At 32.1% G+C, this 27,723-nt stretch overlaps 2 protein-coding genes and 1 long non-coding RNA gene across 3 annotated transcripts in view; 2 read left to right on the forward strand and 1 right to left on the reverse strand.

Moving 5' to 3' along the window:
* Nucleotides 1-200: 200 nt before the first annotated feature.
* Nucleotides 201-15,366, forward strand: LOC126890376 (uncharacterized). Its single transcript, XR_007700301.1, has 2 exons — nucleotides 201-471; nucleotides 14,822-15,366. It is a non-coding gene; the product is annotated as an uncharacterized LOC126890376 (long non-coding RNA).
* Nucleotides 7,327-24,498, reverse strand: LOC114340033 (something about silencing protein 10). Its single transcript, XM_028290744.2, has 9 exons — nucleotides 24,344-24,498; nucleotides 21,460-21,574; nucleotides 21,076-21,378; nucleotides 20,886-21,018; nucleotides 18,632-18,749; nucleotides 16,548-16,713; nucleotides 14,093-14,363; nucleotides 13,614-13,753; nucleotides 7,327-7,461 (listed from the first exon to the last, which is right to left on the reverse strand). Exons 1-9 carry the CDS (start codon nucleotides 24,346-24,348, stop codon nucleotides 7,369-7,371), a joined length of 1,344 nt encoding a protein of 447 aa, XP_028146545.1. The 5' UTR covers nucleotides 24,349-24,498; the 3' UTR covers nucleotides 7,327-7,368.
* A 175-nt stretch (nucleotides 24,499-24,673) lies between these two features.
* Nucleotides 24,674-27,723, forward strand: part of LOC114340032 (NEDD8 ultimate buster 1) — a 37,757-nt gene continuing 34,707 nt past the window's right edge. The window contains exons 1-3 of the mRNA XM_028290743.2: nucleotides 24,674-24,880; nucleotides 24,936-25,195; nucleotides 27,296-27,655. Coding sequence (XP_028146544.1) covers nucleotides 24,755-24,880; nucleotides 24,936-25,195; nucleotides 27,296-27,655 — 746 coding nt within the window. The 5' untranslated portion in view covers nucleotides 24,674-24,754. The remainder of the gene's footprint in view (nucleotides 24,881-24,935; nucleotides 25,196-27,295; nucleotides 27,656-27,723) is intronic.

Raw genomic sequence — 27,723 nt, forward strand, 5'->3', positions numbered from 1 at the left:
TATTAAGGCCGGCCATTGGTAATGTTACAAGTATAGGCAAGATCCTGAAGCATTGGGGCAAAAGCAGGGACAACTATACCGAACCGAAGTTAAAACGCTATAAAACTTCAGCGAATGTGTGCCAGGAACCCTACTCACAACAATGAACATTTCTGATGCAACATTAGGAAATAAAAATATGGTATTATTTAAGAAATATCTCTCCTAGCTGTCAAATATTGATAAAGAATAGTATATAATGTCGTTTTTAAACATATAATTCGAAAGTTGTGTGTACTAATTATGTGATTAAATTCAAACCTATATAAATAGCATTCGCTCTTTTTGAAAAATACCCGCTGAAATTGTTCAACTACTAGTTCAAATACGATTGGTCGGCATTCGAGGTGTCATTCAACTATGCTTGGTATTACTGGCGGTAAATTTAAACTTTAATTAATGACTGATTCGATTATTTCATTCAGCAAAAAGGTAAAACTTATACTAGAAAACACAATAATTCATATTTTAGTAATTTTTTTGTTCTAGAAATCGCAGAACTTATTTTCTATGAGATTATATTATTAAATGACAGCATTTAATTTTTATTTTTATTTACACCGAACCTTACACTTATGCAATCAATACATCAGTTCTGAGAAAATGGTTGCATAACTTAGGGTATATTACAAAGTATCGGACACATCAGATACAAAATGTCTCTGGATACAAAGCAGAAAATAAAGTAAATTTAAATGAAACTACGGAAAATGTTTTCTTAATATCCTAGATTTATTTTGACAAAATATTCCAACATGTTTTTTCCTTTATTGGTGTTAACACACTGTGTCACATTGCAGAGAAATTTTTATAAGTATTATATTAAATTCAAAGATAAAACATATTGAAACATATTTTGTTGGTTTTTTTGCTTTGAATAGGTATTTCGAGATGAGATGCTATTAGACAATCTTTGTAAGACAAAAGCACGACATTTTAATTGTTAATTTAATTAGCGCATGAATCATCTCAATATTTTTCGAGTGACGCAACCATTGTTTTGTCAACCTTTGTATCGTGCGGTGATGTAAACGCGTAAAATTTAATAATTCTGGAAAGAACATTTTATTATATATAAACAATAATAGGTTATTATTAGTTAGCACGTTCGAAATTGTATTATTTCTCAAAATAGAATATTAAACATAGACTGGCTTTTTGTTATATCTTCTTCTTCTTTCAGTACCATCTGTCCGATTATCGAACATTGGCGGTCATATTTTTCAATAATAACTTTCTTTACAGCAGCTCAAAACTGATACAGCCAGAGCGGATGTCTCTTGATACCAGTCTCGGAGATTTCGTAGCCACGACGCGTTCTTCTTCGGTCTGGAAGGGGGGGCGTGCCCCCGGTTTTTCGGGTGCCTTTAAACTATATAGTATGGTTATCCAAAGTATACAAAATATAATGTTGCAACATGCATCTTCACATCTGGCCCCCCTAAAATTTTTTATATGGGCGCCCGTAGTCTGGGCCCCTTCTTCCGGCGATCTTCCCCAGTGTTATGAGATGTAGACGGTTATACTATCTGGATGTCTCATTCCACGGCCGAAATATTGTAACTTTCGAATTTTGATTATTTATGTTATCTCTTTGCTCTTTTTCATTCGGTGTAAAACCTTATATAGTCCAGGACGCATCTGTTTTGCGATGGACGTTGAGAGGTGACTCAAATTTTTTTGCAGAAATTGCTTGAAAATAAATCAAATAATAATATTTGAATTATCCCCCCTCTCAAAAAGGTCAGGAACATTGTTTAAATAATCAAAATGTTAAAAATTGAAGGAAAAATTCGATTTTTTTCTTCGTTTTTTGATTATAACTTTAAAAGTATTCATTTACGATAAAAGTTGTACTAACATAAAAGTTGCGTTATTAAATTTCCTACAATATAGAATTGGTTATAAATTTAAAAAATAGTCACCCTAGTTGCAAAATAGCAATAATTGCGAAAAAACCATACAAAAACAAGTATTCGCGTTTTACGTTTTTCAAACATTTATGCTACACTTTGGACCTTCATATTTCACCCAGAAAAACATTATGATACAGTAAAACAATACTGTAAATTTCATTAAGATCGGTTTAACAGATTTTGCAAAATAAATTTTGCAATCCAGCTTTCGCAAAAATAATTCATTTTTTTCAAAATGTTACAGGACTGAAAATAAAGCAGATAGCAAGTTGAAATTTTTTTTGCTTATAGAAGTGTACTGTACCTTTCATTTGCAATTTTCAAAATTAAAATCCATTAATTACCACGGCGTCAGAAAATTTTTGAAATAAACAATAATTTTTGGTGCTACGCGCAGGACAGCGGTGTTCGATTCACACAAGTTGATTTCCACCAAAATTTCTTTCAATCTTTATCTGATATATTATTTTCTTACTCTATATTTTGTTGTATTTTAATATTTTAATTCCACAAAAATCAAACTAAATTTATTATTATTTGTGAAATATTGTTTAAACAATTGCATATGTTTAAAAATAATAAACTTTTATTATTTAAGTTAAAATATATGAAAAAAGAAAGTTTTTGCTAATAAAAGTGTTATTTCAAAGGATAGAATATGTGTTTTTATTTTGCAATAAACAATTTTATTTATTTATATCGAAATGTAATAAAAATTAAAATGTATCAATCATTATCAAAGGTCATTGGAATGCCCAATCAGAGCAAACTATCCGCTGTCTTGCGCGTAGCACCAAAAATTAATGTTTATTTAAAAAATTTCCTGACGCCGTGGTAACTAATTGATTTTAATTTTGCAAATTGCGAATGAAAGGTACAGTACACTTTTATACGAAAAAAAATTTTCAACTTTCTATTTGCTTTATTTTCAGTCCTGTAACATTTTGAAAACATGATTTTTTTTTACGAAAGCTGGATTGCAAAATTTATTTTGCAAAATCTATTGAACCGAGCTTAATGAAATTTACAGTATTGTTTTAATGTATCATAAAGTTTTTCAGGGTGAAATATGAAGGTCCGAAGTGTAGCATAAATGGTTGAAAAACGTAAAATGCGAATACTTGTTTTTGTATGTTTTTTTTTCACAATTATTGCTATTTTGCAATAAGGGTGACTATTTTTAAAATTTTTAACCAATTCTATATTGTAGGAAATTTAATTACGCAACTTTTATGTCAGTAGAACTTTTCTCGGAAATGAATACTTTTAAAGTTATAGTCAAAAAACGAAGAAAAAAATCGAATTTTTCCTTCAATTTTTGACATTTTGATTATTTAAACAATGTTCCGGACCTTTTTGAGAAGGAGGATAACTCAAATATTATTATTTGATTTATTTTCAAGCAATTTCTGCAAAAAAATTTGAATCACCTCTCAACGTCCAAATGTACTAATATTTTTACAGATGCGCCCTGGTCTAATATTCGATTAACCCAATAACTTATCCGCAATATTCGTCGGTAGATCCACATCTCAAAGGCCTCAAATTTTTTCAGTAGTGTCTCTGTGTAAGGGTCCAGCTCTCTATGCCATACAGCAATGTGAAGAATACCTAGCAGCGTATTATAGTGATGTTGAAAAAGTAATACTATTCGTTACAAAGTACTCGTTACTTACGAATACCTAAAGTAACGAAATCGTTACTTTGATTACTCTGATTACTTCGTACCAATCGTATCAGAGCAAGTAACGACTATTGTGTCTACTTTCATTACTTCGTACCAATCGTATCAGAGCGAGTAACGACTATTGTATCTACTTTGATTACTCTGATTACTTTGTACTTCGTGAAGGTCGTTATTATATCGGAATACCTATACAAAATACCTACCGAGTGAGAAATATGATTCTCGATATGATTACCGGTACTCAAATACAAAAGTAATCAAATCATTTTTATCTCTTAAATAAACAGATTGGTGAAGGTCGTTGTTATATCGGAATACCTATACAGACCTACCTACTGAGAAATGAAATACGATTCTAGATATGATTACCGGTACTCAAATACAAAAGGAATCATAGAAATGGAATCATTTTTATCCCTTAAACAGATCGGTGAAGGTCAAAATACCTACCTACTGAGAAATACGATTCTCGATATGATTACCGGTACCGGTACTCAAATACAAAAGTAATCATAGTAATCAAAGTAACGAATACTGTAAATGATTACTTTATACAAAAGTAACGATTTGTAACTAATACTCGAAAGTAATTATAATCAACATCACTAGCGTATTAATCTAATTTTAAGGTTTAATTTAATATCTCTGTTAATGAGAATTTTCTTTAGTTTATAGAAGGCAGCTCTGGTTTTTTCGATGCGTATTCTTATTCCTTGTTTATATCCCATATCTATCGTTAACGTTGGCGCCCAAATCGGCGATAGGACTAACTTTATTCCATACGCTCTGATGTTCATTGTTGTATAACCATTGACATATTAAGCTTAGACTCGGAATACTCCCCAAAAAAAGCGTAACGCGGAAACATCATGGAAACAGTCGATCGATGGTCTATCTATCTCTTTTAACCAAACGATCCCGCGCATGTGGCTGACAAAGATGGGTAGACCACTCAATCCTATGTTGACGTTACACCCCGATGCATTGAGTGGCATATCCCTAGACAAGTCTCTTTACATGTCTCTGGTTGTAAGTCCGTTTTGGTTTAGAAGTATTAATAACATGTTGGCTATCGTGAGACACAATATTTGTTGTTTTCGATGACAGCCGCGTGACACACCTTAGTTGTCTCAACAGCATAGAAACGGGAGACTCGTAGCCGTAGGGACCCATTTTTTAACATTATCTGGCAGACAACGCGTTAAGTTTTAGAACATATTCAACACACGTTTCTGTCGCCCCGTTGTAAAAGTAGTTGCAAATATTTTTCTTTGGAAGCAATCAGTACCGTATCGTCTGCATATCTGATATTGTTAACATTAATTCCATTGATTTTAATGCCCACTTCTTCATCCAAGACTTCTTTCAAAATTCGGAGTAGATATTGAAAAGTACAGGCGATAAAATACACCTTTACCTCACTTCACGTCGTATTTTGACTGCTTCCAATTTCAAATTCCAACGAAAACATGGTCTCGATACTCAGCTAGGAGTAAAACTAATACAAACGAATATCGCCGTGAAACGAAAACAAGAGACGTATTATATTTCAGTTTGTTCAGAGAGCGCCATAAACACCCTTACTAGTGTCATTCTTATTAGAAATCATCAGAGAGTGTATAATATATCGATATCTCTGACCAAACTCAAATAAACTGTACCTACTATTATCGAATCAATCACTACAAAATAACAAGATATGGATGTCATAGCGACATCTGCCTAAAACAATTTAAAGTTTTATTTTCGAAGAAATATTTTATTAGTCTGGGCAGATTATCGGAGAATAGGCCATTTTTGGGAAAAGTTATTTACCAGCAATTTTATTGCTGGAATCGAATCTTATGATTGTATATATTAATAATATAGGTATGCAAAGTCCGCAGATAGTGTGCTACTTTTTTTATAAACAAAATGGCGCACGAAAATCGTGTTTTTTCAATTTTTGCACTATAACTCCAAAGATTTTAACTTTACACCAAAAATACCCAAATAAAAATTAACTTTAATTAAATTCTACACAGGGACGTGTTTTTCCCGATTTACTTGGACGAAAATTTTCCCCGGAAAATGCAAGTTCAAAACCGGTATACGCTAAAAAAATGCATTTTCTCGGCTTCCCATGGAGCAATTTTCTTCATTCTTTTTTTGTTCCCAAGTAACTCGAGTAGAGGCAACTAACGCATTATTAAATGTCAAAGTTGGTTTTGTGTTATAATAAATTAATTTATTTATTATAACAAAATTTTTAAATTGTTTAAACAAAGATTCTTTAAATAATTATACAGCTTTCAAATGAGAATATTTGTTTTTTTTAACATTAAAAGGTACACTTCTAGTAAGTTTATCTAAAAAAATTCTACAACTGTAGTTTTCTTTTCTTATAAATAAATCAATCTATTATAACAAAATAAAAGTAAGTTTGACATTCAATAATGCGTTAGTTAGATGGCTCTACTCGCGTTACTTGGGAACAAAAAAATAATGAAGAAAATTGCTCCATGGGAAGCATAGAAAATGCATTTTTTTAACGTATACAGATTTTGAACTTTGAGATTACATTTTCTCCAACCTAATTTTTGATTGGAATTTTGCTATTTTTGGCAATTTTCACTCGTAATATCGATAGTTTTTACTATAATAATATATGTTATGATTATTTTAAAGATATGAAAATTGGTGTGAAGAAAGAGGATAAAAATAAAAAGGTGATGGTTCGAAAATTATGATCCATTTGTTTATATCTTTGCCGTAAAGGCCGGTCAACTTTAACCGGTTGTATCTCAGGAACCACTCATCACAATTAAACGTTTTTTCGTTTAAAGGAAGCGTCCTGCCGCTTTTTTCCCAATATCGTTTTCACGATTTAATTTAATTGAATATTTCCCGAGATATTCTATTTGTTTAAAAGCCAAAAAATTGTTTATAATTTTAAAATATTCCTGAGGCCGCCTAAATAGTCCAATTTCAATTCTGTAAAGTACATTAGATAGGTACAGTGTCTTTTTATACAAAAATCATAGTTATTCCTATGTATCATTATTATTGTGGTTACATATAGCGACCGTAAATTTTTAATCAACAAATCAATTGTTGCTAAACTGTTCATTCAATTTCCATAGGCTTCTGGAATTATAATCTATACGAAAAGAGCTTTTATGCTACCAAGTTATTTAATTATTGATAAACAATTACTTATCTAAAATGTTAGTTAAAAATTAAAGATTTTGTTGGAAAAACCCGCATTTTCCGGGGAAAATCTTCGTCGAAGTAAATCGGGAAAAACACGTCTCTATGCAGAATTTAATTAATGTGAATTTTTATTTGGGTGTTTTTGGTGTAAAGTTAAAATCTTTCGAGTTATAGAGCAAAAATTGAAAAAAACGCGATTTTCGGGCGCCATTTTGTTTATAAAAAAGTAGCACACTATCTGCGGACTTTGCATGCCTATATTCTTAATATATAGGATCATAAGATTCGATTCCAGCAATAAAATTGCTGGTAAATAACTCTTCCTTGTATTTTGCTAATTAGCTTAATATTATTTTGTCGCGATTCGATACTAGGGGGCTTGATTTGTTTCAGCTCTCTGAATAAACTGAGATATAATACGTTTCTTGTTTTCGTTTCACGGCGAAATTCTTTTTTAAAACAACTAAATTTAGTGCAGAATAAAACACCAAATAAACTAAAAATTAAACTTTTATTAACAACAACATTGTAACATTAAGTTTTGATCTTAATACTTCGAGAAACTGTAGATTTAATACCAGATATCTCTCCTCCATATCTGGACAATTCTTTTCTTGGTTCTCGAACCTACCAAGAAGAGTATAATTAGTTATGATGCTATTTGGTCAGCTAATGATAATGGTTACAATTGAGGGTGTCAGACGTAAAAGGGTGTAAGTGCAGGTTTGATAGTTCTGAGACTATCAGCTTCAAAGTTGTTTGAGTTTTATCAATTCTAGGAGTCATTAAACTAAAATATGTCTAGTGTACAATGTTCTATATAGTCCGTTCTTTAACGGTAAAATATTGCAAAACCTCTAAATTTTAAAAGAACCGCTTGGATTGACATAAAATTTGGCATACACATAGCTAACAAGTCAAAGAAAAAAAGTGATATTGTGCCGATATGTGCTTTTGCCCTGGGGGTGGTTTTCACCCCCTCTTGGGTGTGAAAAAATATTCGTCCAAAGAAAGTCAGGAAATGGATAAACTGGCTAATTTTAAGTAACTTTTGTTCTATAGAGTTTTTTCACTAAGTCAATACTTTTCGAGTTATTTGGCAGTGAATATGTTCATTTTTTCAACAAAATAACCACGCTTTTAGACGGTTTTTCGCAAATAACTCAAATAGTAAGTATTTTGTCGAAAAAACATTCTTAGCAAAAATATAGCCTGTAAAAAACTAAAAAAAAGGTGTATATATCACGTCTCTATACCTAGTAGAAGCAGAGTTATAGCTAATGAAAAATAACGTGAAATAACCAAAAATGAAGCACATTTCGGGGAAAACTCATTACAACTTATTTAAAGTGTTTAAAAAAAGCTTCATTTTTGTTTTATAAAAAAAATTTCTAGCATCAAAAGTAAACAAGTTACGCTCAAAATAAAGTTAGTCTCTTTTTGTTTTGGTAAAAAAATCGAGAAAATCATCCCCTAATTAGTATCTTAAATGAACTTAAGCGTTACGACTTCACAAGTTTCTTGGCTCGTGTATGTATTATTTATATGATCTGTAAGTTTCATCGGTTCAAAGTCATTATTGAAAGGGCTGTAGTTAAAAGCGGTTGAACGAGTCACTGATCACGAATGTATGTAAATTTAGAAACACCAAATCTTAATCAATTTTTGTCTAACAGAAAAACAAAAAAATACATGATATTCAGAAAAGCAATGATGACTTTTTTTGTTTTTCGAAATTTTTGGTATCTCTAACAATTTTTAAGTTATTTAGAAAAAAACATATTTTTCAAAATTAAAATTTTTAAAAATTTTACTTTGAAACCAAATTTTTTCAAAAATAAGCACTTTGAATCGATGAAACTTACAGATCATATAAACACAACACAAGTAAAATAATTGTGGAGCGGTAACGATTAATTTCATTTTAATTTGCTAATTAGGGGGTGGTCTTCCAGATTTTTTTTTTGCCAAAACAAAAGGGACCAACTTTATTTTGAGCGTAACTAGCTTAAATTTATTGCTAGAAACTTTTTGTAAAAACAGAAATAAATCTTTTTTTATACACTTTAAAAATGTTATAATGGGTTTTCCCCAAAAAGTGCTTAATTTTTTGGATATTTCACGTCGAAATATTATATTTGAAATTTGGTGAATATGAATCTATTTTTCATTGGCTATAACTCTGGTTCTACGAGATCCAGAGACCTAACGCCTACACCGTTTTTTTTACTTTTTTATAGGCTATATTTTTGCTAAGAACGTTTCTTTCGACAACATACTTTTTTTTTGAGTTATTTGCGAAAAACCGTCTAAAAATGTGGTTATTTTGTTGAAAAATGAACATATTCACTCGCAAATAACTCGAAGTCTTGACTTGGCGAAAAAGCTCTATAGAACAAAAGTTACTTAAAATTAGTCAGTTTACCCATTTCCGGACTTATTTTGGACATATATTTTTTCACCCCCAAGAGGGGGTGAAAGTCACCCCCAGGGCAAAAGCACACATCGGCACAATATCACTTTTTTTCTTTGACATGTAAGCTATACGTACGCCAAATTTCATGTCAATCCAAGAGGTTCTTTAAAATTTAGAGCAAAAACCGTGAAAGAATGCACTAATAAAATGATAAAAATATAAGGGTATATTATTACCATTGTATAACTAGACCAGTAGTGTAGATAAACAATGTTATTACTCTTACTATATGCTTCATTTTTTTAATTATTAAAAAATGTACTTGAATCGGTACATGGTGTTGATAAATCGAGGGTTGACAACAACAGGGCTCCAAGCGGCATTTTGTACAAAATCGTTTTTTTAAAGAATTAATTCTATTTAATAAAGAATTCTGCATCGAATGATAGTTGAAAAACGTTGAATTTCTTCTAGATGGCGGTGTAATCAATAGTGAAATATGGTTTTAAGTACGTGAAATACTTTCAGGTTCAAGCAATAAGGTTCCAAGCGACAAGTACTTTAGAAAAATTAAGAGTGTGTGTACTTTGTACCCACGTAAGAAGTTATACATCTATTATATAATTTCAACGAAACAAATATACTTTCAGTATATTTGTATAAATATTTAAACCCCCCCCCTCAGCGCTTACAAAAAATTTCGGTGCCCAAGCCAACCCCCCCCAAACCAAAAAAGAAAAATTCTACTAGGTGCGCCACTGTAACAGTTTATTTGTATTTTATTTAAATATCAAACTAATTTTAATACTTACTACTTTCTAAAAAATTTTATTAAAACAAAAATTAAAAAAAAAGAATGTGTCTGTACAAATATGATCAAATGTCATACACAAAAGTGTGTCAGCTGTGCTTTGTACAAGGGGAGCAGTTTATTGTGCAATACAAAGGAAATGAGAACAATAGTCCATTTGTTTCTGTTAATATTAACATTAAAGCAGCTAAACGCAGCAAAATATTGCCAGTTCAAAGTAATTTGGATAAACTTAGCATAGCTCCAACCGACAAAATGAAAAATAAAACAGTTACTGAGAAAAAATTCAACAAATTAAATTTGCCTATAAGTGGATGTCAAACCAGGATCAGGAATATATGAGGGCATTAATTTCTGAATACAAAAAAAAAATAAATTTAATTAAGTTTTTTCCATAATGTATAAGTATTTTTTTATTTTCATTTTAAGTTCTGTTGTTTGAGCTAAATTTAGGAAAAATATGTTTTGTGTTATGATTTTCTATTTAAACATAAATTAATATTCGTTTTTTTAACTTTATACCTTAATTTTACCAATTGCACTTACAATTTTTGGAAAATTTAAAAATTTTTGTGAAATGTTTATTTTTTAATTCCATAAGGTTCCAAGTACAAGGCTTATAGTGCAATAAGGTTCCAAGTACACTGCAGACATCAGTAAATATGTTACAAAATTGCGCATTAGAATCATACTTATGACGTTATCTAACGTGAGGCGTTATCTCAATTTACCACACTGTAGTATAAAATAATTTTAAGATTTACAGTCCTTCAAATAAAGAAGTTATGATAGTTTAAAATTAAAAATTTGTCTCCTGAAAAATTTATGAAATAGCGCTTGGAACCTTATTGTTCTCAGCCCTCGAAATGTTACTGGTAAAAGGGTTCAAGTGAAGATTTTAACTATAACTAATCATTTTTATCCCAGCTGTTATCCACAGTGTAACTACAACTCGCACGTTGCATAATCATTTCGCATTAGTCTTCTAAATTCGGTACAAATCTAATATTTATTTACTTGAAATTAATCCTATATTAACATGAGGTTTTTACAGAATACTAAAAATAGTTTTGTCGTAAAATGATCCAAGCGCACTTAAACCCGTTTACTACTACTTGTTTTTACACAATCCTAAAAATGGTTTTGTGGTAAAACGGTCCAAGCGCACTTAAACCCGTTTACTACCAATGCAAAATACAATTATTGTTTTAATTAAATTAAATGTAATGGCGATAGATGGCGACTGTAGGGCAAAATATGCTTAAATCCTTTTACCACCAAGTTATAGTACCGTTTAAGTATGCGAATCTGCACTTCGAGCATATTTTTAGAAAAGTGCACTTAAACCCTTTTACTTCTAACCCCCTCAATTGTACTAAAATATCTGAAACAGCGAAGGTCACTCAGGGGATGGGACTTCAGTTGAACGCGTTGGCGCAAAGAGTGAAGGTCCATTTAAAATGCATTGTGCACGAAATCAGTGGTTTTGCGACATCGCTGGATAAAATCATCAACATGGATATTACAAAATGCCATGAAAAACAGGACACTTAGTGCACAAGTGACGAATTTGACGTACTTACTGGAGTCAGACAGGGACGCGTGCTTTCTCCGTTTCTTTTTAACACAGCTGTAGACTATGTTCTGTCCAAACTCCAAACAAGACTCAGACACAAGAGAGATACAATGGACGTTAACCACACGCCTAAGCGATCTAGAATACGCCGACGATATCTGCCTATTAGGCCAAAGGTTCCAAGATGTGGCTGACCAATTGGTAACACTTTCCACTGACGCCAATAAAATAGGTTTGAAAATCAATATTAGTAAAACCAAATCCATGAGAATAAATGCAAGAAACAACATGCTATTTACAATTAACAACATGCAGATTGAAAATGTGGAAAACTTTACGTATCTTGTCATAACAGAAAACGGAGGGACAGAAGACGATATTCGTATGAGGATACAAAAAGCTCAACAAGAATTCAGCACGATCAACCCTGTCTGGAGCTCTGGGGAGTATACGACAAGGACAAAGATCCGAATATTCCAGTCAAATGTTATGTCTGTTCTAGTCTACGGATTTGAAAACTGGAAAGTGACGAAAACCCTTACAGATAAACTGCAAGTGTTTGTTAATAAATGTCTACAAAGAATTGTTCATATTTTCTGGCCTAACATCAGCAGAAACGAAGATCTACTACACGCGACCCAACAAAAGAGGGTAGAAAATGAAATAAATCCCAGAAAGAGGGGTTGGATCAGTGACACACTCCGAAAAAATAGCTCTAGTATTGCAAAGATTGCCCTAGAGTGGAATCCCCAAGAAAAAAAAGCCGCCCAACACAAACTTCAAGATCCATCATGGACGAGATAAGAGGTGACATCTCTTGGAATGAGGCGAAGGCCTTAGCACAAAATAGAACCCGATGGCGCGTTTTCACTGAAGCTCTATGCTCCACTTACGTTATTATACAGAGTGGGCCAAAGAAAAGAGTCCACCTCGATATTTGGCAGTACTTATTATATTTTAAGGAAATGACGAATCGGGTCAATTTTTGATCTGAGGGGAACACATTTTTACGGTACATACATTTGTCAGCCCCCTCCCTTCCACTTCCCCCACCCCTTATTTTTTAAATAGTTCTTTAATAATTTTTAATAATAATTTAGTAATTCTCTATTCAATAATATATACATCAACATAATTATTTATACAGGGTGTCCAAGAAAAAAGTATTTTAATTAAATTAATTGACGCAAAAAGAAGAATGTAATTAATTTATTTAATTCAAAATACATTCTACTGCTGTCACAAACAGAAAAAATGTTTTTTGATAAATAAACATTGCTTTTCGCTTAATTTCAATGTTCAAGCTGCCACCCATCTGCCTCTTGGTAGGTTAAATATTGAATTTAAGCGAAAAACAATATTTATTTGTCAAATAAACATTTTTCTCTGTTTTCTGTCAGCAGTAGAATGTATTTTGAGTTAAATAAATTGCATACATTCTTATTTTTGTGTCAATTAATTCAAAAAAGTTTTTCTTGGACACCCTATATAAATAATTACGTCAATGTTAATATTACTGAATAGAGAATTGAATAAACTTTCAAATGAGGTAGCACACGACCCCTATTCCGTATTTAAAAATAAGGGGTGGGGAAAATGAAAGGGAGGGCGTTGACAAATGACAAATGTCTGTACCGTTAAAATGTGTCCCCCGTAGATCATAAATCTACCTGTTCCTTCATTTTCTTAAAATCAAATAAATACTGTCAAATATCGAGGTGGACTTTTTTCTTTGGCCCACTCTGTATAAGTGAAACAGACGAAAATATTACTGTGAAACAGGCAACAAATAAACTCCGAAAAACCTTTGAAATCCGATTGATCTGACAACGTCGCATAACCAAAGATTTGAATTGGTCTGACCTTGGCGGCTTCAGATATTTCTGTTGACTTGTATAGGTATATTTATAACTGCATATAACTACAACAATTATTGTAGTACATAATACATAACCAACATAAATTAAACCACTTACAGCTCCTTTACGTCTAATGACAGCTTTTCTATACTTAAGCTTATGTTTGACTCTAGGATTCCTCTGTTCTTTCTTCCTATGTGGCGTAAGACCTTTATTTTTGGCCATTTCGTAGGTAATGGCTCTCTTGGAAGGTTCTTCTGAAAATAGAATACAAAAATAGTTTGTAAAACCATGAAAATCTCTTAAAAATCGTTTTTGAGGTAAATGAAAGAAACACATTTTTTTATAGTTAAAAATGGATTGTGTGGTCCTTGACTTACATAATAGCTATTTTATAACAAAATTTATATCAAAATGATGACAAATGGAACACAAACTAAAAATAAATAAATAATTTGGTGAAAAAGTTTAAAGAACATCAATAATAATAGAAAAAAAAATTGAAATACTCTTAAAAAATTTGTTATACACAAGAATAGCTATACAGTTATGACAGGAAATAGAAAAATGGCGAGAAAATAGCACTAAAAACCAACCTTCATTATCTTCTTCTATACCTTCAATATTTTCTAGTTCTTCTTCTGCTTCTTCTTCAGCTGAACTTATTTCTTTCTGCTTCATTGTTTCTTTTTCCTTAACTAGGCTACCCTCATCAAATTTGACTTTTTTAACAACCTCAGGAGCTTGTTCGTTACTTGTTTTCCTTTTAGGTACTTTCTCAGGTGCTGTTTTCTTTGCAATACTTGTTAAGAGTTTTAAAGTTTTCTTTTTTTTCTTAGGGTTTTCAGTATCGGCTTCTTTTGTCTCCTTAAAGTCAAAACATATAAAAATATACTAATATTATTTCACAGATTTTTAAATGGAGAACAGGTACTACAGACAGTGACAGAAGATACATAAGAAAGGTAGCAAACAAGAGCCAAATAACTACAGAGGAATTAGTGTAACTAGCACACTAAGTCGACTGTGACTGTACGGAAGAATATTAAAATATATTAAAGATATATTAAAATATACTAAAATATATAAGAATATTTAAAAAACAGCCAACCTAGGGAACTTCCCTTTTAGATTAAAATATCCCTTATACATGACTTAGTATAAGCACCTCACATCTCATTTTACAGGTGAGACTTTCAACCGAATTTCAGCAAACATAAGAATCCAGCATACATAAAATAATATGTATACGTGAAAACTTCATGTGTAACAATGTAAATGTGCTCAGAATCAAAAATATGAAAATATAGTTTTTTTGTTTTTAGGTTAGAGTATGCAAAAATTCAGTTTAAAGTCAGTCTAAAATGAGATACGCGGTCTTCATACTGGGCCCTTGATATGTGAAGACCATCCATACGAATCAGAAGAACAATGCGACTTGAGGTCAGGTAGATCCACAATAGACATTTTCTGTATAACCAAGTAATTAAAGAAAGGCTCTGAGTCCAAGAGGTGCATTTACTTATGGTAGAATCTAACGAAGGCATATGGCAGGGTATCTATTAATAGACTAGACTTTGAGAAGTATTAGAAAAAACCAGCATAAATGTATCACAGAGGCACTGAAAGAACTTTATAAAAACTCGATAACTAAAATTAAAATTGGAAATAGAATATCAAAAGGTTTCGTGGTCCCTAAAACACTAAGGCAAGGATGCTATGTATCACCAGTATTATTCAATACATTTTTATACAGGGTGTTTGGTAAAGAATGGGCCATATATTCCTGAGGTTAAAATAGGTCGATTTAAGCTAACTTACCTTAGTACAGAAGTTGATAATAACCGAAATACAGGGTATCAAAGTTAAACTTGCATTTTATTTATTTTTGAATATTTCCTGACAGGCATTTGACAACAACACAAAATTTGGTAAGTGGTCCTGGTACTGTATACCCTACCAAATTATGTTAAACAAACGTTTCTGGTTGACGAAAGGTTGACCCTTCCCAAATTCTACGCCACTGGCGGAATTTCTATTTTAGTGCAATTTTTTGATTCTCCAATACTTTCTATGTAAATAACATACTCTTCATTCGTAACGATAAAGCCATTAGTTTTCGAGGTATTTGAAGCTAAAAACGAAGGAGCACATAATACATTAATCAAAATAAGTGTCTTTTCATTTTTAACTTCAAATATCTCGAAAACTAATGACTTTATCGTTACGAATGAAGAGTATATTATTTGCATAGAAAGTATTGGAATATCTAAAAATTATGCTAAAATAGCAGTTTCATCAGTGGCGTAGAATTTGGGAAGGGTCAAGCATTCACTTTCCCCTGTCGTACGCCTCTGGTAGTAGCCAGAAACGATTATTTAACATAATTTAGTAGGATGTACAGTTCCTACACTTTCTGCCAAGTATCATAAGGATATGTCAAATAGTTTTATAGTACCGGGCACACATAGTTTTTAAATCAAATTTTAAATAAAGAATAAATTATTTAAAAAAGAATACTTTAAAATAATTTGAACTGAATACTCAACTTCGGTAGTGTGGCAAAAAATATAAGGACAGAAAATAAAAAACGAATTTATAACACAATATTAAATCCAGTATTAACCTATGGAGCTGAAATCTGGAAATTAATCAAGCAGTACAATGCTAAATTACTAGCCACTGAGATGGATTTTTGGAGGAGGTCAGCAAGAAGATCTAGACTAGAACACCTAGGAAAGACAGCTAAAAAGACAGGAAACAGCTAGTATGGAATAGACATGTAAGATGAATGGAGCAAAGAAGAATCGCCAAAAAAGTATCAGAATGAAACCCCCCAAAAAACACAAAAATGAGGAAGACCAGAAACTACATGGATGAAGGGCATCTCCAAGGCGATGCCAGAAAGAAATTTAATAGATGAATACTGCCACAATAGAAAGGACTGTGATTACAAATGGCAAGGTGTATAAGGCTATAAAACTGGTTTATCATATTTATGAACAACAATATTCATTAAAAAAAGACATACAATAAAAAATTGTTACTTACTTCATTTAAAATCAGTTCTATTTGTGGTTTAATGACATCCTCATATACTGGTTCTAATTTTAGAAGCAACTGCCGATACTGGTATAGACGTTTGATGAGAGGATGATTCTGCACATTTACTTTTGAAGACTTCAGTAAAAGGTACATATAGATGTTGGTACAATAGCTAAAATTGAAAAAAAAAACACATATTTTAATTATCTGAATTAACCCTTTCAGCTCCGTGGTACGTAAGTATTCAGACGAAATTATTTCTGCCGGCACAGGAGCTGAGGCTGGAAATATTGAAGCGGAGCTGAAAGGGTTAAACCGGATGAATTTTTTCAAGTTTTTTGAAGTTATACTTCTTTAGGCACGAGGGTGAATTTTTACATTCCCTGGCGCATGCGCACACCGACAGTATGGTATTAGTCGCTACATCTTTTAAGTTATGTAGCGCAAATAAGGTGTGCGTGAAAAGAATATATTATTAGTGTTTTTAGTAAATACAGGGTGTTTCAAAAAGGTATGTCATAAATTGAATTACGCATTCCGGGGACAAAAATAAATTGATTGAATCCAACTTACTTTAGTACAAAAGTGTACACAAAAAAAGTTACAGCCCTTTGAAGTTACAAAATGAAAATCGATTTTTTTTCATATATCGAAATATGTTAGAGATTTTTCATTGAAAATGAACATGTGGCATTCTTATGGCAGCAACATCTTAAAAAAAACTAAAGTGAAATTTGTGCACCCCATAAAAATTTTATGGAGGTTTTGCTCCCTTAAACCCCCCCAAACTTTTGTGTACGTTCCAATTAAATTATTATTGTGGCACCATTAGTTAAACACAATGTTTTTAAAACGTTTTTGCCTCTTAGTACTTTTTCGATAAGCCAGTGTTTATCGAGATATTTTGAACATTTGTCGAATCCACCACATATTTGTATATGGTTAAGTACCTATGATATACCTGTTAATAATCTGAAAATTTATTTATAATTTACATTTTTAGGTATATTTTGAAGAAGAAGCCACATCTCGATAAAAGGTGACTTATCAAAAAAAGACTAAGAGGCAAAAACGTTTTAAAAACACTGTGTTTACCTAATGGTACCACAATAATAGTTTAAAATAAATATCAGTTAAGCTTAAATATCAGCTTAAATATCAGCAAAATTTCTATATACATTACCCCTTCTATAATGTATACCAATAAATAAAAAAATTACCACAATAATAGTTTAAAATAGTAAACATATTAAAAAAGAAGCCGCATCTCGATAAAAATTGGCTTATCGAAAAAATACTAGGAGGCAAAAAAGTTTTAAAAACGTTGTGTTTAACTAATGGTACCACAATAATGAATTAATTGGAACGTACACAAAAGTTTGGGGGGGTTTGAGGGAACAAAACCCCCATAAAATTTTTATGGGGTGGACACATTTCACTATAATTTTATTTTAAGATGTTTCTGCCATAAGAATCATACATGTTCATTTTCAATAAAAAATCTCCAATAGTTTTCGATATATTGAAAAAAATCGATTCTCATTTTGTAACTTTTTTGTGTACACTTTTGTACTAAGGTAAGTTGGATTCAATCAATTTATTTTTGTCCCGGAATGCGTGAATTAACTTATGACATACCTTTTTGAAACACCTTGTATATTTATTATAATTTTTATGTCTGTTGATTTGTCTTCCTCGTAATAAGTATTATTGAAAATGTTTATTTTCAATTAATCTATCTGTCACCGTGATTGTAATTATGTCCGAGAAATGATCGACTGAATACAAAAGCGGTGGTAGCTGATCGGTAGAGCATTCGCCTAGGGATCGAGAGGTCCCCTGATCAAATCCGACCAAAGTCATATTCTTTTTTTTTATTTTTTGGTATTCTTTTAGTTCTTTCTAAAATTAGTTTAATATTTAAATACAATAAAAAAATCTGTTTAAAGTAGATATATTGATTTCGTTGAAATCATAATATGAAGTTAGATTATATTATAACAGAAGTATAACTTCTCACATGCGTACAAAGTACACACACATTCTTTTTTTTATCTTATGACACATATCAGCAGATTAATTTTACTTACTTTAGTATCAATTCATATTTAAACTGTACAAAATCAACAGCTTTGCATTGTGGTATATCCCCAGTTTCAGCTTTTTTCAAAACAGGATGTAAGTGTGATGTCACTACTGCCATTTTATCTGAAATATAAATAATAGAATGAACAAATCGATCAAACGACTATCTACAGAGAGAAAGTTATAAAATACAACAAGACATTGATATTAATATTTGTATACTTTAAGAAATCATTTGACTTAGTCCAGCATAGGTCCATGTTAAGAGCTTTTACAGAGTGCAGTATTGATCATAGGCATACAACTCTCCTTCTTAATATATTAATAATGCAAGAGCTGCAGTGAGAATGTACTATGGCGACATAAACACATTTCCCTTGGAGAAGGGTATTTACTGTACTCACTGCAATATTACTACCCAGTGTGATGAGAAACAATAATTGTGACAATATTAGCGTCAACATAAATGGGGAATTTCTGAACAACTTGAGGATTGTAGATGACATAGTCCTTATTGCAGACTAAGTACCTAGATCATGCATGTCAATTTCTTCACGACCTTCAGAGCTCTTGTACACAAGTTGTATTCCCAGCACAAACATTGTCCCTTACCAGAAAAGCAGGGCCGTAAGTACGATGTTGGGGGCCCCGGGGCAAACGTGATGTGGGGCCCCCTAGTGGGGGTCTGGGTCATCATATCAAATATGATGCACACATACACAACTCCAAGTAGCGGTACTTTTTTATACTTTGACCATTAGCTTTGAAGATGACATTTTTGTCGAAAGCGCTTAGCTAAGGAAATTAAATATATTTACACACTTTAATATACATATGTACCTACTTTTCTTCACTTCCTTCATGAACAATAATTGTTTCAAATGATGAAATCACAATAAGAAGAGAATAAATTATGAACAGAAAGACAAGAAAGGGCTTTATAGAGACAAACAAGTCAAATACAAGCAATGAAAGAAGAATGAAAGAATAAACGACAAATGGAAGATAATAGGTTATTAGCAGAAAACAAGAAAACGCTTTAGAATTTAAAAGAAAAACAACAAAATGAACAGATGGTAAAACAAAATGAGATAATATAATAAAACAATAAGAACAACAGATATAAGAACAATACGAAACAATGAACAATAAAAAGAAAATTTCTTGAAACTTCAAAACCGAATGAAAAAAATGAAGATATGAAGGTTTATTTAGAGAAAATGCAGGAAGAGGTAAACCAGATTGCTGAGGAGATACAGAAAATTGAAAAGACGGAAGAAAAATTCAAGAATAAGTTAAAATTCGATGTGGAAAAAGTGGAACCAAAATTGGAGGAGATAGGAAAATGTCAAAAAGGAGGAGACCGTCGCCGGGAAGTAATTATTGTATACAGCTCTAATGAGAGCAGAATCCAATTTGGCAGGGATATTAGACAATTACATCCGGTACCTTTCATTAAAATCTTAAAAAACAAATTCCAACATGCAGATTTTCGAAGCCTGCAAAGAAATTATAAGAAGCCTAATACAGGGAGCTGCTTTGTTGTTTGAAAGCGAAGAAAATCAGGTGACGTCATGGAGATATTTTGAGACAAATTTTTTTATAATGGTGCAGGCGAAACAGGTTAAAATCGATAATTGAAGTTGTTAAAATTAATATGCTATGTACTTATTACAACCAGACAGCTCGAAGTAGAACTTGACTGAAAATACTTTGAAAAGTTTATTTGACTTCGTTAAAATCTATGCACTGCCAACAAACTGGTGCCCCTGCGGAGCCCCCCATGGGCCCTGGGCACTGCCCCGGTTGCCCCAATGGTAATTACGGCCCTGCAGAAAAGTAAACAATAAGATACAAGTGGCACAGAGAGCAATGGGTAGGTCAATGTTGAATATTTTCCGCAGAGACAGAGTTTCAAATAAAATAGGAGAAAAACTGGTATTAGGGACACAGTTAAAATAATTAAAATGCCTAAACGGAATTGGAAGAGACATGTTGCCAGGGTCAGAGATGAAAGATGGACCAATATGGATTTAGAATGGAGACCTAGACACTATGCTTATCGTAATAGAGGACATGCTCCAACAAGATGGTCAGATAACATCAAGCGCTTCCAGCTCAACTGGATTCAGGGTGCTCAAGATCAGTTGCAATGGAATTATTTATAGGAAGCCTATGCTCAGCAGTGGACCCAAAAACGGCTGATAATGATGATAAATAACAGTACTAAATATGTGTTACATTTTGTTTAAAACTTACTTTGGAAATCCTGAACAAGATTGAAGAACTCTGGCGATTCTTTTTGCATAATTTGTAGTTTTTGTCTTTTAGACAACTTTGAAATATCAGTTTTGATGATCTCTTCATTCTGTTTATCATCTTCATCAGCTTTCTATTACAAAAACAATAATAGTTAGATAATTTGTAACTAAGGCTAGACAAATCTTACTTTTGCAAATATATCCAGGCCAAAATCATCATCATCTAAGTGCTGGGCTAGTTGTTTCTGTAGGTTCCTTGCTTCTTCTTCCTCTAACTCGGCAAGCTGAGCATCTTTTCCTTGAAAACCTCCATAATCACCATCTACATAATCAGTTTGATAAAACTTTCTTTTATCTTTGCCCCATGCTCTGGTATCCGGTAAATTGTCATCCTCCTGTCCTTCAACATCACTTAATGCTAAATCACTTCCATCTCCATCATCATCTTCATTATCTTCTGATTCATCGCCTCCAACACCAAAAACTTCTTGCTAGCAAAGCATATTAAAAAAATTAACCAATTTAATTGTCGAAATCCAAAAAATATACGTATATTTTACATAATTGCTCACCTCATCATCTGAAAACTTCTTGCCTCGATTTCTTACTTTATTAAGTAATATTCTTTCATTTTCTGTGTAATCGTCATCAGAGTCTGATGCACTATAATCCTCGTCATTATCAATCCTAAAATATAGAATAAAGAAGGTAATATACTTAACACTCCAGCGGACAGGTCAGGTCTGTCAGGCCTAACCTATATGAAAGTACAGTAAAACCTGTCACATCCAGATCAATGTGGCGACCAACCGATCCGGATATGAAAATGAAAAAATCCAGATATCAACACCACTTCTTTTAGAGTGTCTGTAATGTCTTCTCCTTTAACATGCTTCAGGCATGTCACATTTTGGGGCAAAAAAGACACTTTATTTCGCAATCTTTTAGTTCTTTTGGGTCGGGATAAGATGGCACATTGTCCAACAGCCGGACTACTTTTCTCGGTAGATGCAGACTGTAGAACCGTCTAGATATGGGGAGGTTTAGATGTGACAGGTCCGGATGTGGCAGGATGTACTGTACAACATAAACTTGATAATTTTTCATTGATAAAATTGAAACGCTATACACATTTTCTACTAGGTAATAAAAATGTAATGACAAATTTTGAAATATATCGCCACTGGTCATCACGTGGATATTGATTGAATCTTTTTTTAATCACTTTATGCTCATCTGTAAACACTTGATAGAAAATTAATGGTGCTACTATAGTATGCGGTCTACCGTAACGTTCATAAATAAGAAGAATATTTATTATGTAAAAGATGAATTTTTCGATCCTAATAGAATTATTAATAATATTTAAAAAATATTAAAATATTACTTAAAGATTTTTAAATCGAAAACTTATTGGTATATTTCCTTGGTAACACCTCCAAGGCTTCTAAAATTTGCAAGCCAAATGGATGCTGAAGCGAAGAAGACAAGAGGGAATTCAAAAAACTTACAATTCACGACCCCGTCTGTTCAGCTGGTAAATTCCAACAGAAAATGGACCTCGTTACTCGAATGAGTAAAGACCAATATAAAAATAAAATAAAATTTCTTTTAGAAGCCTTGGAGGTGTTACCAAGTAAATGGACCAATAGTGCTGATCAATTGGAGTATGGGGAACAAGCCTACATTCTCTCTGACGATGCTCCAATAAGAGCCGAAAATAGCGATTCAGAGGACTGGACTGCGCTCCGTATTCTAATTGAAAAGTAAGATTGTTTTGCCTTCGCATTGCAACTGAATTAAAAATAAAATTTTTATTTTATTTTTATATTGGTCTTTACTCCTTCGAGTAACTATGTCCATTTTCTGTTGGAATTTACCAGTTGAACAGCTGGGGTCGTGAATTGTAAGTTTTTTGAATTCCCTCTTGTCTTCTTCGCTTCAGCATCCATTTGGCTTGCAAATTTTAGAAGCCTTGGAGGTGTTACCAAGGAAATGGACCAATAAGTTTTCGATTTAAAAATCTTTTAGTAATATTTTAATATTTTTTTAAATATTATTAATAATGCTATTAGGATTGAAAACTTCATCTTTTAATTGCCGGATGACGCTAGTCACCTAATATTTTCACTTCAGTTGCGATGGGTGGGAAAAGCTCTCGGTGCTGATCAATTGGAGTATGGAGAACAAGCCTACATTCTCTCCGATGATGCTCCAATAAGAGCCGAAAATCGCGATTCATAGGACTGGACTGCGCTCCGTATTCTAATTGAAAAGTAAGATTGTTTTGCCTTCGCATTGCAACTGAATTAAAAATAAAATTTTTATTTTATAATTATTATGTAAATTTTAAAAATAATCCTCTGTTATATCTCTATTTACTATTTTAGTTGGGAATAAGCCAATTTCGTGTCTTATTCCCAATTAAAATAAATTGATATGACAAATTATTAAAATTAAAATATTAATTCTTCTGAGTTATGTGTTTTATTCACTTCGTAAAGATTTTCATTATTGTGTACAAACACTTCTTAGAAAAGATTATCGTATTGTTTAGCCACACAGGTAGGTTTACAGTGCCAGAAAAAAAATCTTTACAAAGTGAATAAAACCATAAATAAGAATTATTATTTTAATTTTACAAATTAACCCATTCACTGCGTGTGTAAAATTTGAATAAAACCTCAGGTGCCTACTACTTAAAAACATTGCCCACAAACCTATATATGGGCCATTCCATGAACATACGCCTGTTTTGGATTACTTTGACAACGAATATTTTACTGTGCAACATAAGAAGTACGAAAGTAAATGGCGCTAATAATTATTCCAATAAACAACAATGTAATTTGAAATTTACTTTCGTTCTTCTTATTTTGCACAGTAAAATATTCGTTGTCGAAGTAATTCAAAACAGGCGTATGTTCGTGGAATAGGGTATACCACGCCGCTATGGAGTGGTCGGCACATGCATAAAGAGTCGAGCACACCACAGTGGTGTGGTCGGCAGTGAATGCGTTAATACTTATGCTGCAGGAAATGTACTGAACAAATTTTATTACGAATAATATTTGTACGGACTTTTTTTAAAACATTCTTTTTATTAAATATTAAAATGTTATTTTTGCTTTAGAATGGAATATTTACTTTTGGGATACCTCTTCTTGTTTCCTTGTAAACTAAAAATAAAAACAATATGCCAAATATGTTGAGAATTTTTATATGCTCGGTTATTTCTAACAAATCTTGAATATTGCAATTATATTGAATTAGTAACCACTACTATTCTAAAATTACACAATGTATAAATAGTTTAAGAAAATATAAGTATTTCATTATTTTTTCGAAATTTTTCATTTTGGTCCTCACAGGCCTTACCCGTGCTTTCCTCTAATTTTATTTCGTCCTTACTCTGGAGAGTTAATAAACAAATGTCTGATAACAATTAAAAATTACCTCATTTTGTAGTATCAAAAAAAATATAAAAATTACAAAATAGCCTAAAATTTGCACGTTGTAAACATAACCAATAAAACACGAACTTTGACGTTTAAAAGAAAAGGCAATTATGTCCATACTGATCATGGTTCATAGAAGGTTCATAGAATGGGGCTTTTCATTCACAGTCATTTTTTTCGAGCTTACGTCATATGTCGTGTAGATTTAATATACACAGATTATACAACATATGACAGAAGCTCGAAACAAATGACAATCGATGAAAAGCCCTATTATGGAAAATGATCAGTATGGATATTGTTTCTTTGATTTACATCATGCACTTCCTTTGTTTTTGTTTTGATGTCAAAAATCAGATGATTATGATTATGCACAAAATGTGTAAACTGGTCCACCATTAAAGTTAAAATGAGTAATACATTGAAAAAGGAAGATTATTTAATACAAATTAGAGATAAGTTGAGAAGAGATGGTATTAAATTATGGTTACCACCTTATTTTAAAGGTTCAAATGCTTCAGAAGATGACATTAAGGTAAGACAAGTATTACAATATTTTTAACAGTATATTTAATTATATCAAATTCTAGAACTTGTCCGAAGACTTTAGCAAGCATCTAAATATTCCATGTGACATTTGCCAAGAAATTATTAAAGATTTGCAGGATAATGCCTTGGAAAACTTGAAGCAAAAGAATCATTATAAAGAATCTGGATTGGCTACTGTAAAAATTAAGATTTTGCACAAAAATTCGCCCCCAAGGCTCATTCAAAAAGAATTATTGTTGTCTATGATGACCAACGAGTTAAAGGACCTTGTTAGAAATGAAATCAGTGTGTCCTCTGAGGGGTAAGTGATTTTCATCATCATTAATAGCTCCACAACCCATGGTGGGTATTGGCCTGTCTCAGGATCAGTTACTTGCTATAATTTGCCTTGGTTTTCCAATTTCATACTGTTAACACTGGTAAGTAGTCCTTAAATCGTACTCTGGGCCTGCCTCTTCTACCCACTCTATCTGGTCTTTGGTTATAAATGTGTTTCCTAGTGGCCTAGCCACCACAGCCTGTTTATTTTGATGGACCTACCAATACTACCTTTACTATAAAAGTGATAAAACTCAAAATTATAGTGCTGATTAGTGCCTACTACATAGTTCGTTTTCCGGTATGCATTTATAAATATGTCTGAGAATTTTACATTCAGGGCCTTTATTCTTGAATTTCAGGGAGTAGAAATGGTAAGAGAAAGTGACATAAAAGTAGGCGTGGCTCCCTAAAACCGAAAATGCTGTATTCTTGAAAAACATTCTCTTAATCTTTGAGAGACATGTCATTCCCCAAGGGAGTAATAATTTCTACTGGTACTATGTAAGAGAAATTGAAAATGGGAGCGAAAATAACAATACATAACCTTAAAAAAGCGGAGAGAAGTCTCAAAACCGTTTATTTTATTTCTATCTGCTTTCTTCAATATCCATGTTTCGGATGCATATTATGTGGCTATGGGAAAAATTAGAGCTCTTACCAGCTTTAACTTTGTTTGCATAGTTATAAAATTTTTCCAGATTGTTACCAGTTTCATCATATTTCATCATATTACCAGGTAGATGGCTCTACTTGAGTTACTTGGGAACAAAAAAAGAATGAAGTAAATTGCTCCATGGGAAGCCGAGAAAATGCATTTTTTCAACTTATACTTATTTTGAACTTGGAGATTACATTTTTTCCAACCTAATTTTTGATTGGAATTTTTCTACTTTTGGCGATTTTCACTCGTAATATCGATAGTTCTTATTATAATAATAAATGTCATGAGTATTTTAAAGATATGAAAATTGGTGTGGAGAAAGAGGACAACAATAAAAAGGTGATGGTTCAAAAATTATGATCCTATTGTTTATGTTTGCCGTAAGTGCTGGTCAACTTTAACCGGTTGTATCTCAGGAACCACTCATCAGAATTAATCGTTTCTTCTTTTAAAAGAAGCGTCCTGCCGCTTTTTTTTCCAATAACGTTTTCATGATTTAATTTGATTTAATATTTCCCGAGATATTCTATTTGTTTATAAGCCAAAAAATTGTTTATAATTTTAAAATATTCCTGAGGCCACTTAAATACAGTCGAACCCACTTATTGGAATAGCCTTCGTGCCAAGCCAAATTATTCCTATAACCGGGATATTCTAATAACCGATCATTGGTGGCTAGTAGAAACGTTTCGGGACCTCAAATTTCTATTCCTTAAACCGGGATATTCCTATAACCAGTATTCTAATAAGCAGGGTCGACTGTAGTCCAATTTCAATTCTGTAAAGTACATTAGGTACAGTGTCCCTTTATACAAAAATCAGAGTTATTCTTATGTATCTTAATTATTGTGGTTATTATAGTGACAGTAGATTTTTAATTAACAATTCAATTGTTGCTAAACTGTTCATTCAATTTCCATCGGCTTCTGGAATCATAATCTATAAGAAAAGAGCTTTTATATTACCAAGGTATTTAATTATTTATAAACAATTACTTATCTAAAATTTTAGTTGAAAATTAAAGATTTTGTTGTAAAAACTTGCATTTTCTGGGGAACATTTTCGTTGCAGTAAATCGGGAAAAACATATCTCTATGCAGGATTTAATTACGGTGAATTTCTATTTGGGTGTGTTTGGTGTAAAGTTAAAATCTTTGGAGTTATAGAGCAAAAACTGAAAAAAAACACGATTTTCGGGCGCCATTTTGTTTATAAAAAAAGTAGCACACTATTTGCGGACTTTGCATACCTATATTATTAATATATACAATCATAAGATTCGATTCCAGCAATAAAATTGCTGGTAAATAACTTTTCCCAAAAATGGCCTATTCTCCGATAATCTGCCCAGACTATCTACATAGTAAGTAATTTTACATCCCCATATTAATATATATTTAGTGATATTTTTCATTTTAGATTAAAACTCATATGCTCAGGACGAGTTTTAAATGATCTGGATTCTTTGGGAAGTCAAGGAGTGAAGAACGGTGCTCAAATGCTAGCCATAATATTATCTGAAACACCAACTCAAGTCTTCCAAGCTGAGAATCAAATAAAGGAGCTGGAAAGTGTCAAAACAGATTCAAAGTTATTAGCATTGGATAATGAATACATGCAGTTAGAAGATCAGTTTGGAAACCCCATAAAAATACCCCCCAAGGAAAGAAAAGCTCTGGTGGTTGCTATGGCTTTGCATGAAAAAGGAAAGACGGCTTTGAAAAGAAATGATTATACAAGAGCTTTGGTGTTTTTTCTTGAAGCTGATCAAGAATTTAGGTAAGCACTGCTTTTAGTTTACCTATATAGGGTGTTGATAAATAAGCGCAAAAAACTTCGGGGGTGAT

This window comes from Diabrotica virgifera, chromosome 8 (assembly GCF_917563875.1).
Source record: "Diabrotica virgifera virgifera chromosome 8, PGI_DIABVI_V3a".
Taxonomy (NCBI): Eukaryota; Metazoa; Arthropoda; class Insecta; order Coleoptera; family Chrysomelidae; genus Diabrotica; species Diabrotica virgifera.

Excerpts from the sequence above, each read along its gene's own strand:
- LOC114340033 (XM_028290744.2), bottom strand. Across the intron at positions 16,714-18,631 it reads AAATATGAATTGATACTAAA|CTATTGTACCAACATCTATA; the intron begins GTAAGTAAAATT and ends TTTCAATTTTAG. Across the intron at positions 7,462-13,613 it reads TCATTAGACGTAAAGGAGCT|GTTCGAGAACCAAGAAAAGA; the intron begins GTAAGTGGTTTA and ends TCTTCTTGGTAG.